Source organism: Echinops telfairi, unplaced genomic scaffold (genome assembly GCF_000313985.2).
Source record: "Echinops telfairi isolate 266 unplaced genomic scaffold, ASM31398v2 ScPeMD7_7412;HRSCAF=8450, whole genome shotgun sequence".
Lineage (NCBI taxonomy): Eukaryota > Metazoa > Chordata > Mammalia > Afrosoricida > Tenrecidae > Echinops > Echinops telfairi.
In genome coordinates, this window is record NW_022111312.1 from 18,673,444 (window position 1) to 18,685,323 (window position 11,880).

Genomic DNA, 11,880 nt, shown 5'->3' on the forward strand with positions numbered 1-11,880 from the left:
GCAGCAGTGCCGAGCGCTGTGGGTGGGCGCGCCTTTGCGCGGGACTTGAGGGGCTCAGGTCCGCCTGAGTATACCAGGTCCCGGAGGCCCGCTCACCTGCCCGGATCGGGCCTCTTTGTGTGGGGCGGGGCCCAACCAGCGAAGGCCTTGGCGCGTATATCTGGGCCAGGGCTGCCCGGAGTCGGGGCCGCGCAGACAAAGCGCGGCCGTGACCTCCCTCTCTGCCCGGGTCGCCCTCGCACCTGATGCCCTCCCTGCGGACACGCCTCCTCCACAGGGCTGCAGCCCGCCGCCCAGACCTTCAGCCCCTGCCCTCCCACACGGGCGCCGTATGGAGACCGATGTGGCTGCGCGCAGTCACGTCCCGGCAGTTCCCGTGGAAGTAATGAGCGGACCCCGGCCGCTTCTCTGGGCTGACACCTGGGGGCCCCCCAGCAGTCCCCAGGACGCCCACCCCTGGGAGGGAACCGTGCGGGGCGCAGTCTCAGCCGGCACGTCTCAAGCGGTGCAGGGGAAGGGCCTGGGGTCCTGCCCCCTTAAACTGGGTGCCGCTCTTGCAGGTGGCTGCCGCGCCTTTGAGGGCGTGGCACCCAGCACTGAGCCTTGAAAGAGTGCTAGGTGGGGCCCGGGACCTGCGCACCCACCCGGCCCACACTTCCCCCCGAGACCCCCTGTGGGCGCGCGGGCCGGGAGGCTGCGCAGGACTTGAAGGGCTGGGGATGCGCTCTGCCCACTAACTCCCCTCGCTAGTTCTTGGCTCCGGCTCTTTTTCCCGCGTTCTATGGCGCCGCCTGGTGGCCGTGGGAGCCCAGTGCGCATGTTGGGATTGGAACACAATCAGAACGCACCTGTTTGTCTTTCCTTGCGGTAGTTGAACTCGATCCCTCCACTTGGCAACAGGTGGGGCAGGTAGCAACAAAAAGTCATCCTCCTGCCTGTTGAACAAGGTAGCCTGCAGATGAGAGCTCCGTGTGCCCCGACGGACCATCTTCCCTGCTTGCCTTATCACGCCCGTCCCCCTGCTGCACCGGGATTTGGAAGCCACGTGGTTAGGGTCTGAGAGGTGTGGGGCATGCCAGGAGGGCCATGTACGGTCGGGAAGCAAGAGCCTTTTACTTGAGTGGGGAGGGGCTGCAGCAGGTGGGGTCACTAGTGGGCTGGAGGCTTTGCTGGGAATGGGTGGGCATGGTCAGAAGTTCACTGTGCTGGGGCAGAGCTAGAGAAAGAGCATGTGGGCGTGGTCCTGAGGGGTTCCCACAACCTGGTCCTAACTTGGGGTGGGCATGGCCGCAGAAGGGGTGGTGGCGTCTTCCCCTGCTGTGCTAAGAGCTCTGAAGGCCGTGGGGAGGGTCTGGCCCTGACTGTTTTAAAAGGTATACCTGGCTGCTGTTTGCATGGGAGGTTGGAGTTTCTGTTGCCCCTCCACCCCCTTCTCCCCGGCACCAGCACATGTATGAGATGTTTGTAGCTACCCTCAATTTCCTCTGTACCCCTGAAATCCTCATGCCCGCCCCCCAGTGAACTGGGAGTGTACAGAAGAGCTATTGTGACGAGACAGATGTCCAGCAGGGTGAAAGACATGGCGTGGATCTGTGTGAGGGCATTTCTGGCATGGCCATTCTTGCATTCTACCTCTGGGGCACCTCTGGCCCTGAATAAAGGCCCCCAGTAGTGCTGGGGTGTAGTTGCCACTGGAGAGATAGCTAGTGCTCCCAACTCTGCGGTCTGTAGGGGAACCTGTGCACTCACTTCCCGTGAGATGGTCCCTGCTGAGCTGAGCTGAGCTGGTGGCCGGTTTGGGGCATGAGTGGAGTTTGTGAGCTTGGGGGGTGGGGGGCACTTGGCCGTTGGCGCTTCTCCACTGTTGTATGGGGTCCATAGGTGGAAGGCAGGGTGGGGAGAGGATAGCCTGAGCTCTGCTTGCTTGCAAGTCTGGAAGTATGGGCTGTGGCGGTAGCGCGCCCCACCCCCACCCCCGCCTGGTCGCTTTGGCCTGGCTTCAGAGCGGAGCTCTTCTGACGGGGTTGTTATGCCGTCACGTGGCAGTGCCACGTGCTAAGCGTTCTCTGCTGAGCCTGAGGCTCACACCCACCAGCGTTCGAAGGGAGAGGTGAAGATGTGCTCTCCTCTGAAACCCTGTGGTGCAGTTCTCTGCTGCCCTTCAGGGTTGCTGTGAACTAGAAGCCCCTGGTGGCAGTTTGGCTTTTGTATCTTTTTAATCAGTGGGTCAAGGAACCCTGCTGGCACGCTGGGATAAGTGCTGGTTGAGCTGTTAGCTGCATGGTTGGCCGTTTAAAGCCACCAGCCACTTCATGGGAGATCAATGAGGCCGTCTGCTCCCATAAAGATTTTGGGCTTTGGAGACCCCATGGGGCAGTTCTCCCTGGCCCTCCAAGGTTGCTGTGGCTCCGGATCACCGCCATAGTGGGTTGGGTTGGATTTATTTCAGGTGTACCCCCATCAAATCAGGTGCAACCCCCATCAAATGCACAGCCATGTAGTACCCAACACCGCCAGCAAGACACATGCACCACCTAAAGACTCCTTCCTGGTGCTGTAGAATGTTCTAGAACTTCACACACACACACAAACTTGCTGTCAGCACTTGTGCTCAGGTTCCATGGTGCAGATGTACACGCTGGCCAGAGGGCCCTGGGCAATCCCTGGTCCCCTCTCAGGGAGAGCCCCGGCTGAGGGAGAAGGTCCCCCATGGTGCCCTGCCGTTTGGAGCTCCGTGTGCCCCGACGGACCATCTTCCCTGCTTGCCTTATCACGCCCGTCCCCCTGCTGCACCGGGATTTGGAAGCCACGTGGTTAGGGTCTGAGAGGTGTGGGGCATGCCAGGAGGGCCATGTACGGTCGGGAAGCAAGAGCCTTTTACTTGAGTGGGGAGGGGCTGCAGCAGGTGGGGTCACTAGTGGGCTGGAGGCTTTGCTGGGAATGGGTGGGCATGGTCAGAAGTTCACTGTGCTGGGGCAGAGCTAGAGAAAGAGCATGTGGGCGTGGTCCTGAGGGGTTCCCACAACCTGGTCCTAACTTGGGGTGGGCATGGCCGCAGAAGGGGTGGTGGCGAGTGTGCCTGCCTGCCTGCGAGTGTGGTGGCTGTCAGCAGTAAGCCACTCCCGCCCTCTCACTGCCTGCCTCCTCTCTCTCCCAGGCCTCCGTGGGCTCTGAGAAGCTCTTCGCCCCAGCAGCTGACAGAGGTACGCAGTCCCCTGGGTCTTCGGGACAGCTAGCCCTGTGGGTGGCTAGAGGGGGCTGCGTGGGTTCTCTGCCCGGGTGTCCAAGGTGCACTGGTGGGAGTGGCCAGGAAGGTGTGCTCTGCACCACATCCCTCAGATGCCCCTGGGAAATGTGATGAATGCGGCTGCTGCCCTCTCTGTGGGGGTCTGAATCCTCGGGAGAGTCAGAGTGCCTCTGCTTGGTACCAAGTTGGCAGCTATGCCCCCTGGTGCTGCCGGTATGCTAGCCATCTCCTGGGTGCCCCTGCCCTCCGAGTGGGCAAAGCGGGGGCTCACTGGGTCAGGATGGCTATGGCCCCAGTGCTTGCTGAGACTGAGGTGGAGGTGCCAGCAGGATACCCCACTGGAAGGGCTGTGTGGACAGAGAGCACCATGCAGAGTGGGACCTGAGGGCATTGGATATTTGAATCACGGGGGTGCTGGTGAGCAGGATGAGGGGAGCTCCCCCTGACTCTGAGCTGTGAAGGTGGGACTCACCACCTCTCTCCCCACCCCAGGCCCATCGCATGGGGAGAAATTGGAGGTCAAGACTGTGATGGTGCCCAGGGTCTCAGGGCTGGAGCGGAGCCGTGAACTGAGCACCGAGACATCCTTTCTACCTTCTGTGCCCAGCCCCACGGCCGCTCCTGCGGCCACCACCATTGCTAGTGCACTTCCAACGGGGCCCCCGCCAGGCACCCGGGCGAGCCCCCTGGTGAAGAAGGAGGCCCCTGCCCTGCCCCGCCTCACCCCACAGCCTCTGCCGCCACCCACACACCCCCGGTCCCGGGCCCTGCCCCCCACACACGTGCCTCTCTCACTGGGCACCTTCCCGGGCCCTGGCCAGTTCTCACACAGCAGCCTGCACAGCCTCAGGTAGGGCTGGCCTCCAGGGGAAGGTAGGGGGTTGGGGGGGAGTAGGGGTAGGGTGGTTCTCCAACCCTGCATGACCCACCCCACCCTCAGCAGGAGCAGCAGTGCAGCCGGTGGCCCTGGCCTCAGCCTCCCGAAGAACATGGCCCTGTCGCCCCACGGGACGGGCCCCATGCTGGCCCTGCCCAGCCCCAACCTGTCTACCTCGCACTTGGCGCTGAGGGCTCAGGCCCAGCACCAGCAGCCCCCGGCAGCAATGTTCGCTGCCCCCCCGACACTGCTTCCTCCCCCAGCGCTCCCCACCAATAGCCTGGTTCTCCCTGGGCACCCGGCAGGTAGGTGCCAAGCCGTCCACTCATAGCCCCATGGCTTTCTGCCCCACCCCACCCCAGAAAGGGAGGGAGGGTGGGTCAGGCCTGCCCAGCTCAGCCCCTCCCAGGGGCTCCCAGCCACGGGCTGTGCTGAGACCACTCCCCGCCCAGACACCTGTGCGCATACTCATGCCCACAGAGAGCAGCAGGTGCACACAAAGACAGGCCTGCACATACAGACGTGTGCACAGGTACAGACACATGCTCACAGTGATCAGGTACCACATGCACATTCACACACCTACGAGAGCGTTTTAAAAAGCTACAGGAAATATAATTAGCGATAATGGCATTTTTCACAAACTTCTTGAGGCCCCTCAGGTACACTCATATACACATGTGTACACATGTATCTACTAACACAATACACACAGTGTATGCATGTGCATCCACCCAGATCACCATACACACACATGTACATAGATGTGCTGCGTCTGGCGCCTCCCTGCCCTTGCCCCACTTCCTGTGTCCAGCACATGGTCCCACCTGCCAGGGACCCATTGCAGTGGCCCTGGTGTTGCAGGTTGAAGAGTCTGGGCTGGGCCAGCACGGCTGCACAGGGCCGGGGCAGGGGAGCTGATGGTCTTCTCTCTCACCTCCAGATGCCAGCCTGTCGATCTCTCTCAGCCCACCAACCATGTACTGCCAGCCTCCCTCGGGGATTCTGATTGGTACTTGGTCACAGGCCCCCTTCTTCCCTCCACCCCCGAGTGCACAGCTGGCATGCAGCCACTGCGGCGGGGCCCACCCAGACCGGCAGTGCCAGGTGACTACCCGCCTCGCCCCAGAGCCCGCGGCCCACGTGCCTCTCTGTCTCTCTTCTCTCCTAGATCGCGAGCTGCTCAGGCAGGAGCTGAACACGCGCTTTCTGGTCCAGAGCTCGGCACGGCCTGGGGCTCCCCTGGGCCCAGGGGCGCCGCTGCGGGCGGAGTTCCACCAGCACCAACACACACACCAGCACACACACCAGCACCAACACTCATTCGCCCCCTTCCCGCCCGGGCTGCCCCCGACGCCGCTCATGCCTCCCGCCGCACCCCTGCCGGTGCGTAGGGAGTGGGCACAGAGGGGGGGGGAGCGAGGGCGCTGCGCACTTGCACGCACACACCCATCACAGACAGGCGGTGGTCTCACACCTCTGCTGGGTGGCACTGTGGGGGGTGGGAGGATTCCCCCTTTCCCTGTTCCTTCTGGGGTCATGCTGTGAGGTCCTTGGCCTCATACCCCAAGGGACAGGTGCTGGGGCCACATGGGCCCAGAGGGACATGAGGACACACCCCGTCAGGCTCCATGATCTCAGGGGACTCCCTGGAGCCCCAGCCCCCACCAGGTGTCATCAGGTGGCAGCAAGGCCTGGCCCTCGAAGTGGCAGCTAGTCCCCTCTGACTGCTGCCCCTCCACAGTCTGGCCAGTCTTCTGACTGTTGGCCACGCTGCCCAGTCATGTCCCTCCGGGGACAGCAGTGGGAGGGGTTGCTTCCTGGCTGTGACCTGGGGATGGAGCAGGACTGAGGTCGTTCACCAACCCCTCTCCAAGGGGCCTACCTGCAGCCCAGCTAGTGTGGGATGCTGCCCAGTGGGGGCACAGCGTGCAGAACAGGTCATCTCACTTTGTTCTCTCTCCCTCCAGTTTGACAAGTATGCCCCCAAGCTGGACAGCCCCTACTTCCGACATTCCAATGTGAGTGTGCGTGCCCCACATGGTGCCAAGGCAGCACTGGGCGCAGGGCCTGGCAGGGGTGGGCACCTGAAGGGTCTGTGGGGTCGTTCAGCCACTCACCATGCCCTCTCTGCAGTTCTTCCCGTCCTACCTTCCGGCTGCCCCAGGGATGCCCGCCCTGCTGCCGCACCCCAGCCCCTTCGGGTCCCTGCAGGGCGCCTTCCAGCCCAAGGTACCAGTGGGTGGGCATTGGGGGGGGCAGGAGGTGGGTATAGGTACTCAGCCCTGACCCTGTGGGTCTCCCCAACCTGCAGCCCCCTACTCTGACATGCAGGGCCAAGGCCAGATCTGGTAGGGAAGCCCCTCCCCACCTGGAAAGAGATTCTGCACCAAGGGGCAGGACTGGGTTTGGGGGGGGGGGGGTCCCATGGGAACAAGGTGGTCACAGCCCCTCTCTCACAGACATCCAGTCCCATTGAGGTGGCAGGCCGGGCCAGCGCTGTCCATGCTTTCCTGCAGAAGGGCCCCTCGGTAGGTGCAGCCTTGCCAGATAACCGCACTTGCTTGTTGGGGCTGAAGGTGGGGCGTGGAGGACAATGTCATGCTCCATCCTCCTGGGGCCCGGCCACCTGGTAGGTGGGTGTAAAGTCCCTCTTTTGTCCTGCACAGGTGCCAGGCCATTATCGAGCAGTGGCCAGGGTAAGTACCTTCCCAGGCGTGTGTGTCTGCACGTGGGAGGCTGTCTTCTCTGGGAGGGAGGGGTGGCCTGGGGAGGAGCCTGAGGCATGTCTGGCGGGCAGAGGTAAGGGTGGGGGTGGATGTGGAATGGACCCTGACCCTGGCTGTCCCACAGAAGCCTGGGAAGTGGTGTGCGGTCCACGTGCAGATTGCCTGGCAGATCCACCACCATCAGCAGAAGTTAAAGGTGGGACAGGCTGTGCAGGGGTGTGGGAGAGGGGCCCAAGAGAGGAGGCTGCCTGCTCTGGAAACCCAGTTCTCAGACATTACCACCCCACCCCCTGCCTCTCAGCAGGTGCAGCTGGACCCTCACAAGCCAGAGATGGGTGCCAAACTGGACCTGTTCAGTAGGCCCCCGGCCCCAGGTCTGTTTGCCGGCTTCCACTGCCCACAGAACCTGGCTCGGCCCCTCTTCTCCAGCACTGGTGAGGCCCGGAGGGCAGCTGGTCCTGAGCTGGCCAGGGTGACCCAGCCACTGCCCCCCACTTTTCCTGACCCACATGGCCCCAGGAGGGAGTCTGCTGGCTCTCACATGCCAACCCCTCCCCTTGTGGCTTCCCTGCTTCGCTCCCTCCCAGGTCAGCAGGGAAGCTTCCCCAGGGAAGCTCCTTGGAGAGGCAGCACCCTGGCCCCTTCACCCCAAGGAAGCAAGTATCAGCACAGCCCTGTTGTGCACATTTGAAGCACAGAGCCACCTCGGGCAACGGCTCCTCCCAGCAGGGCCTCCTCATGGGGGGTGCCACCTGGGCCTGCTGCGGACACTCTTCAGAGCTTCGAGGCCAGCCCCTTCCTGAAGGCACCCACATAGAACTGGCTGTGGCCTGTGAGGGCGGGACCTCAACCCCTAATGGGGGTGCCCACAAGCATTGTCTACGCCACACTTGTTCTGCCTTGGACACCTGCTGTTCTGTCCAGGACCACTACTGCCTGAGCCCCCTGGTCCCCTGGACACATGTGGGCCTTATGTTACTGACTGCAGGCCACACAGAGCCCCTTCCTCACAGCCAGGCCAGCACAGGCACCACTGTGGGCCTTTACTGAGGTCGTTAAGGGAATCCCTGTGTTTGTGGTCTTTCTTTCTAACCACCTGCATGGTACGTCCCATCCCCTTCCTCTGGTCTTTGGTAGAATCGACTCTTAGATGTTTTATGCTGCTTATTCGTGTTGTGACCCTCGTTCTGTAAACTACAGTTTCTAAGAGGCTACTGCTAGGGAGTGGAAGTGCATACTGACGTATCCATTTGATACGATAGGAGAGCTGACAATCTTGCTAAGTTCTCCTCAGGCAGATGAGTTCTTCATGGGTTCCTTGCGTCTCCTGCATAGAAAGCCACATCTGCAATGCTGCTGCTTATGCGTCCTCATCTAAGCCAGTGTTCTCGACCTTCCTACCGCCGCGACCCTTGCACACAGTTCCTCAGGTTGTCCTGATCCCCCAACCATAACCGTATTTTCATTGATACTTCATCACTGTCGTGTTGCTACTGTTATGAATCGGGTAACCCCTGTGAAACGGTCGTTTGACTCCCAGAGGAGCCGCAACCCACAGGTTGAGAGCCGCTGATAAACCAAATGACTTTTGTTCCTCCTCATAGCTTGCTGGCCACCAGTACAAAGTGGAGTAGAAATAGTGACCACAGGGCCTTGCGGTTGGTCCTGCTCTTATGGGGTGCTCAGCAACCCCCATGCCATGCCTTCCCCAAGAGGGGGACGTCTCTGCCCTGTGTTGATAGCTGTTCCCACTCCCACTGGCTGCTGAGCACCCACGCAGGCTTTTCCTGTGTCAGTTGGGTTCATTGCATCGATTTTCTCTCTTCACTCGTGTGCTCCCGGGGGAAGCTCACCAGGTCTCGGTGAATAGACTTCTTACTCTTCCTGCAGGCGCTTGTTGGCCATGGTTTCCCGCCTGCCCGGTCTGGCTGCTGCTGTTGTCTGCCCCCCTCCCTCTGAGATTCAGGAGTTGCCCATCTCCTGTTCTGATGGTGGAGCCCCCGCTGCTCTGAGGGCTGAGGCAAGACTCCAGCAGAAGCCCCTGCGTGGGGGCTTAGTTTCTGATTGGAAATTGAGCCCCACCGCGAGTTCATTTGCAGACCTGAAGGTGGCTGAGAACCACAGTGTCAGGGCAGTGGTTGTGGTGTTTTGACAGGTTGTCTGTGAGCGAGGTTTTAAATCTACAGCAGGTGGGACTGTTTCAGCTGGGAACTAGTGGGTGCAGGGAGAGAACTAGAAGCTCAGGGGCCAGGAGGGGGTGTGAAAAGTGTCACTTTCCCGGGAGGAAGCTGGAGTGACAGACGAGAGGTCGGTCCACGGAGACCTGACAGCCACCCTGTCTTCCCTCCACCGTTACTTTCCAGGGCTGGTCCCCACCTGCACCCCCATCTCCTCACACACAACTGCTCTTTGGTGCTTGGCCCCATAGGGGCTCTGAGGAGGCAGCCCTGGGGCACATTGGTGGGCTGGCCCTGCAGTCTGGGACCCCTCAGAACGATGGCGATCAGGCGCCATCTTCAGCTCTCATGACTCAGCTGTGCCTTCAGGACAGAAAAACCCATCCCACGGTCCTAGGGTGATGGAATCATTTATCTGGCTCAGAGAACAGCAGCGCCCTCAAGGCACAAGGCAGGGTCTCTGACTGTGCCTTGGCCATCTGTCCTCTTCTCCCCCCCACCCTCCAGGGGAATCAGGGAGGGGAGCCCCTCCCTAGCAGCTTGTTCTTAGCCAGCTTGTTCTTGTAGGTAAAAGCAGTCATGAGCCTCACCCCACCCCAGAGTATTGGAGGGAGTGGTAAACTGGGGTGCTTCATCCCCTGCAAGAACTACTAAGACCTTCTTAGCTGCCAACAGGACCCCTGGGTCTAAGGCCCTGGTCAGCAGCTAGCCCCTCTTTCTACCAGGTGTCCTACACCCTGCCACCAGCCCATTCGGACCCTCTGCCCATCACAGTAGCTTCCTGCCCACCAGTCACCTAGCAGGTAGGTGCCAAGTCTCCTGCTACTCAGACCAGCTTCCTCTGCCAGCCTGAGCTAGGCATGAGTAACCTTGAGCCCAGGGCACTCCACCATGCCTCGGTAGCACTCACCAGGCAAGTTCCTGGAGTGGGGGTAGGCAGGGCTTGCAGGAACCTGCACAGCCACCAGATTCTGAGCCCCTATCCCTACCTCACAGACTCTCTCAGCAGATCAAGCACCTTTGCCAGCCTGGGGAATGCTGCTTTCGGGGGCCTGGGAGGCCACACACTGAGTAAGCCCCCCCTTCCCATGACTCTACCCCTGTGACCCTCCGAACATGACCCCTGGCACTGTTGGCCTTGTGTAGATGGGCAGGCAGACCCCTCTTCTCCCTGCCAGCCCAGACTTCCCAGGATGTGGCAGGTCAGCGGCCTGAGCGGGCTGCCTCACACCCTGCCTGGCCTCCCCTGCAGCAGCCAGCGGCATCTTTGCACACAAGGAGGGCCCAGCTCTGCACGGCCTGCCCAGCCCCCATGAGGCCTGGAGCCGGCTGCACCGCACGCCACCCACCTTCTCCATGCTGCCCCCGTGGTCCAAGCCCCTGGATGCGGAGCGTGTCTCCACCCTGACCAGTCACCACCAGGAGCCGGACAAGGGCAGGGAGGAACGGTGAGTGAGTGGCAGGGCAGGAGGAAGGGGTGCTACGGGACGATGGAGTGCGTCACATTCAGGGCCCCAGCCTCAGGTGGCTGCGGCTTGCAGGTAGGAAGGGGTGTGAGCTGGCCTGTGGTGGGGCTGGAGCAGCACGCTGTGCTGTTTGCCCGGCCACATGGGGGCGCCAGGGCCTGGCCCCGGCAGGAGAGCTGAGGGGTGTTACACCCTGGAGCTGGCTGGCTGTGGACGTGACTCTGCCAATAACCTAGGAAACCAGGAAACACAGCCTTCCCACCCCTTCCAAGCCCAGGCTGCGATCCCTATTAGCCACTTCCCTGTTCCCAGACTTGAGGAAGGAGGGGCACGGGTAGCAGCCAGGTGGCCCCCTAAACGCAGGACTTGCGGGGGTGTGGGCCTTACTCTGGTCATGGTGAGGGACAATGGCTGTTCACTTTCCACCGGCAGAGCCATGGGCAGGTGTGGGAGTGAAAGGGGTGTTGTGATGGGGGTGGTACTCTTTGGAGAGACCTCACTCCCATAAGCTTAGGTTGCACCCCCTGCAACAGAGAGGTGGGTGAGAGGGGACCCTACAGGTGTGGGACTAGACTCCTGACGTCCAGAGCTGATGACACACGTCAGTGCTGTTCCTCAGGGCCAGGTGTGGGCACTGGTTTGGGTGCCCTCTGTCCTGTAGGAGCTAATGGGACACCACCCACCCGACCCGAGGGGCATCACCCGGGGTGGGGGTTGGCAGACCTGCGGCCTCCCAAGTGACTGCTGCCTTGCCACCCCCACCCAGGGACATGCTGGATAAGGCGCGACTGCTGAGCAAGGCTTCACCCATCGCACCGCTGAGCCACCCAGTCAGCAGCCTCCTGCTCCTCCGGACCGGCAGCCTGGGTGGGCCCGGGGCCCCGGGTGAGAGAGAAGCGGCTGAGCCCCGGGTCAAGGAGAGCCGCTCTCCTGCCAAGGAGGACTGCGTCAAGGCTCTGACGCGCCCACAGTCGCCCTACAGCAAAGTGGCCCTGGGGGACAGCCTGCGCCTGACCGGCCTGCTGGGCCGCCAGCCTGAGCCCGCGGTTGCCACGCCGCCCCAGGCCGACGTGAAAGTCAAGGAGGAGCGGCGCGAGGAGGTGGACGCGCCCGTGCCGGGGCCCCTGGCCGGCCGCGAGCGCACAGCCTTCCCGTGGGAGCCGCGCCGTGCCTGCCCCGCCGTGCCTGAGCCCACCGAGCGCGCCTACCGGGACCGGGAACCGCACGACTACAGTCCCGAGCGCCGGAGGACCGCGCGCCACCTGCCTGCGCACCTGGGTGCCCACCTGCCGCCCCCCGGCCCCGCGCTCGACCGCGCTCCGCTGCCGCCACTGCCCTCCCCACACTGCCCGCGCCTGCTGCCCGCCGCGCTCGGCGCACCCCC

The 11,880-nt window shown here is 62.3% G+C and overlaps 2 protein-coding genes across 2 annotated transcripts in view; both read left to right on the forward strand.

The window, feature by feature from the left end:
* FBRSL1 (fibrosin like 1) overlaps window positions 1-4,467 on the forward strand; it is a 32,285-nt gene extending 27,818 nt beyond the window's left edge. The window contains exons 6-8 of the mRNA XM_045296812.1: window positions 3,158-3,203; window positions 3,740-4,097; window positions 4,188-4,467. Coding sequence (XP_045152747.1) covers window positions 3,158-3,203; window positions 3,740-4,097; window positions 4,188-4,455 — 672 coding nt within the window. The 3' untranslated portion in view covers window positions 4,456-4,467. The remainder of the gene's footprint in view (window positions 1-3,157; window positions 3,204-3,739; window positions 4,098-4,187) is intronic.
* Window positions 4,468-4,515: 48 nt separating this feature from the next.
* The window catches only part of LOC101649515 (fibrosin-1-like protein), an 8,766-nt gene continuing 1,401 nt past the window's right edge, over window positions 4,516-11,880 (forward strand). Inside the window, exons 1-12 of the mRNA XM_045296737.1 lie at window positions 4,516-5,136; window positions 5,296-5,510; window positions 6,095-6,145; window positions 6,261-6,356; window positions 6,587-6,655; window positions 6,794-6,823; window positions 6,978-7,049; window positions 7,155-7,287; window positions 9,756-9,833; window positions 10,027-10,101; window positions 10,283-10,478; window positions 11,263-11,870. Coding sequence (XP_045152672.1) covers window positions 5,103-5,136; window positions 5,296-5,510; window positions 6,095-6,145; window positions 6,261-6,356; window positions 6,587-6,655; window positions 6,794-6,823; window positions 6,978-7,049; window positions 7,155-7,287; window positions 9,756-9,833; window positions 10,027-10,101; window positions 10,283-10,478; window positions 11,263-11,870 — 1,657 coding nt within the window. The 5' untranslated portion in view covers window positions 4,516-5,102. The remainder of the gene's footprint in view (window positions 5,137-5,295; window positions 5,511-6,094; window positions 6,146-6,260; window positions 6,357-6,586; window positions 6,656-6,793; window positions 6,824-6,977; window positions 7,050-7,154; window positions 7,288-9,755; window positions 9,834-10,026; window positions 10,102-10,282; window positions 10,479-11,262; window positions 11,871-11,880) is intronic.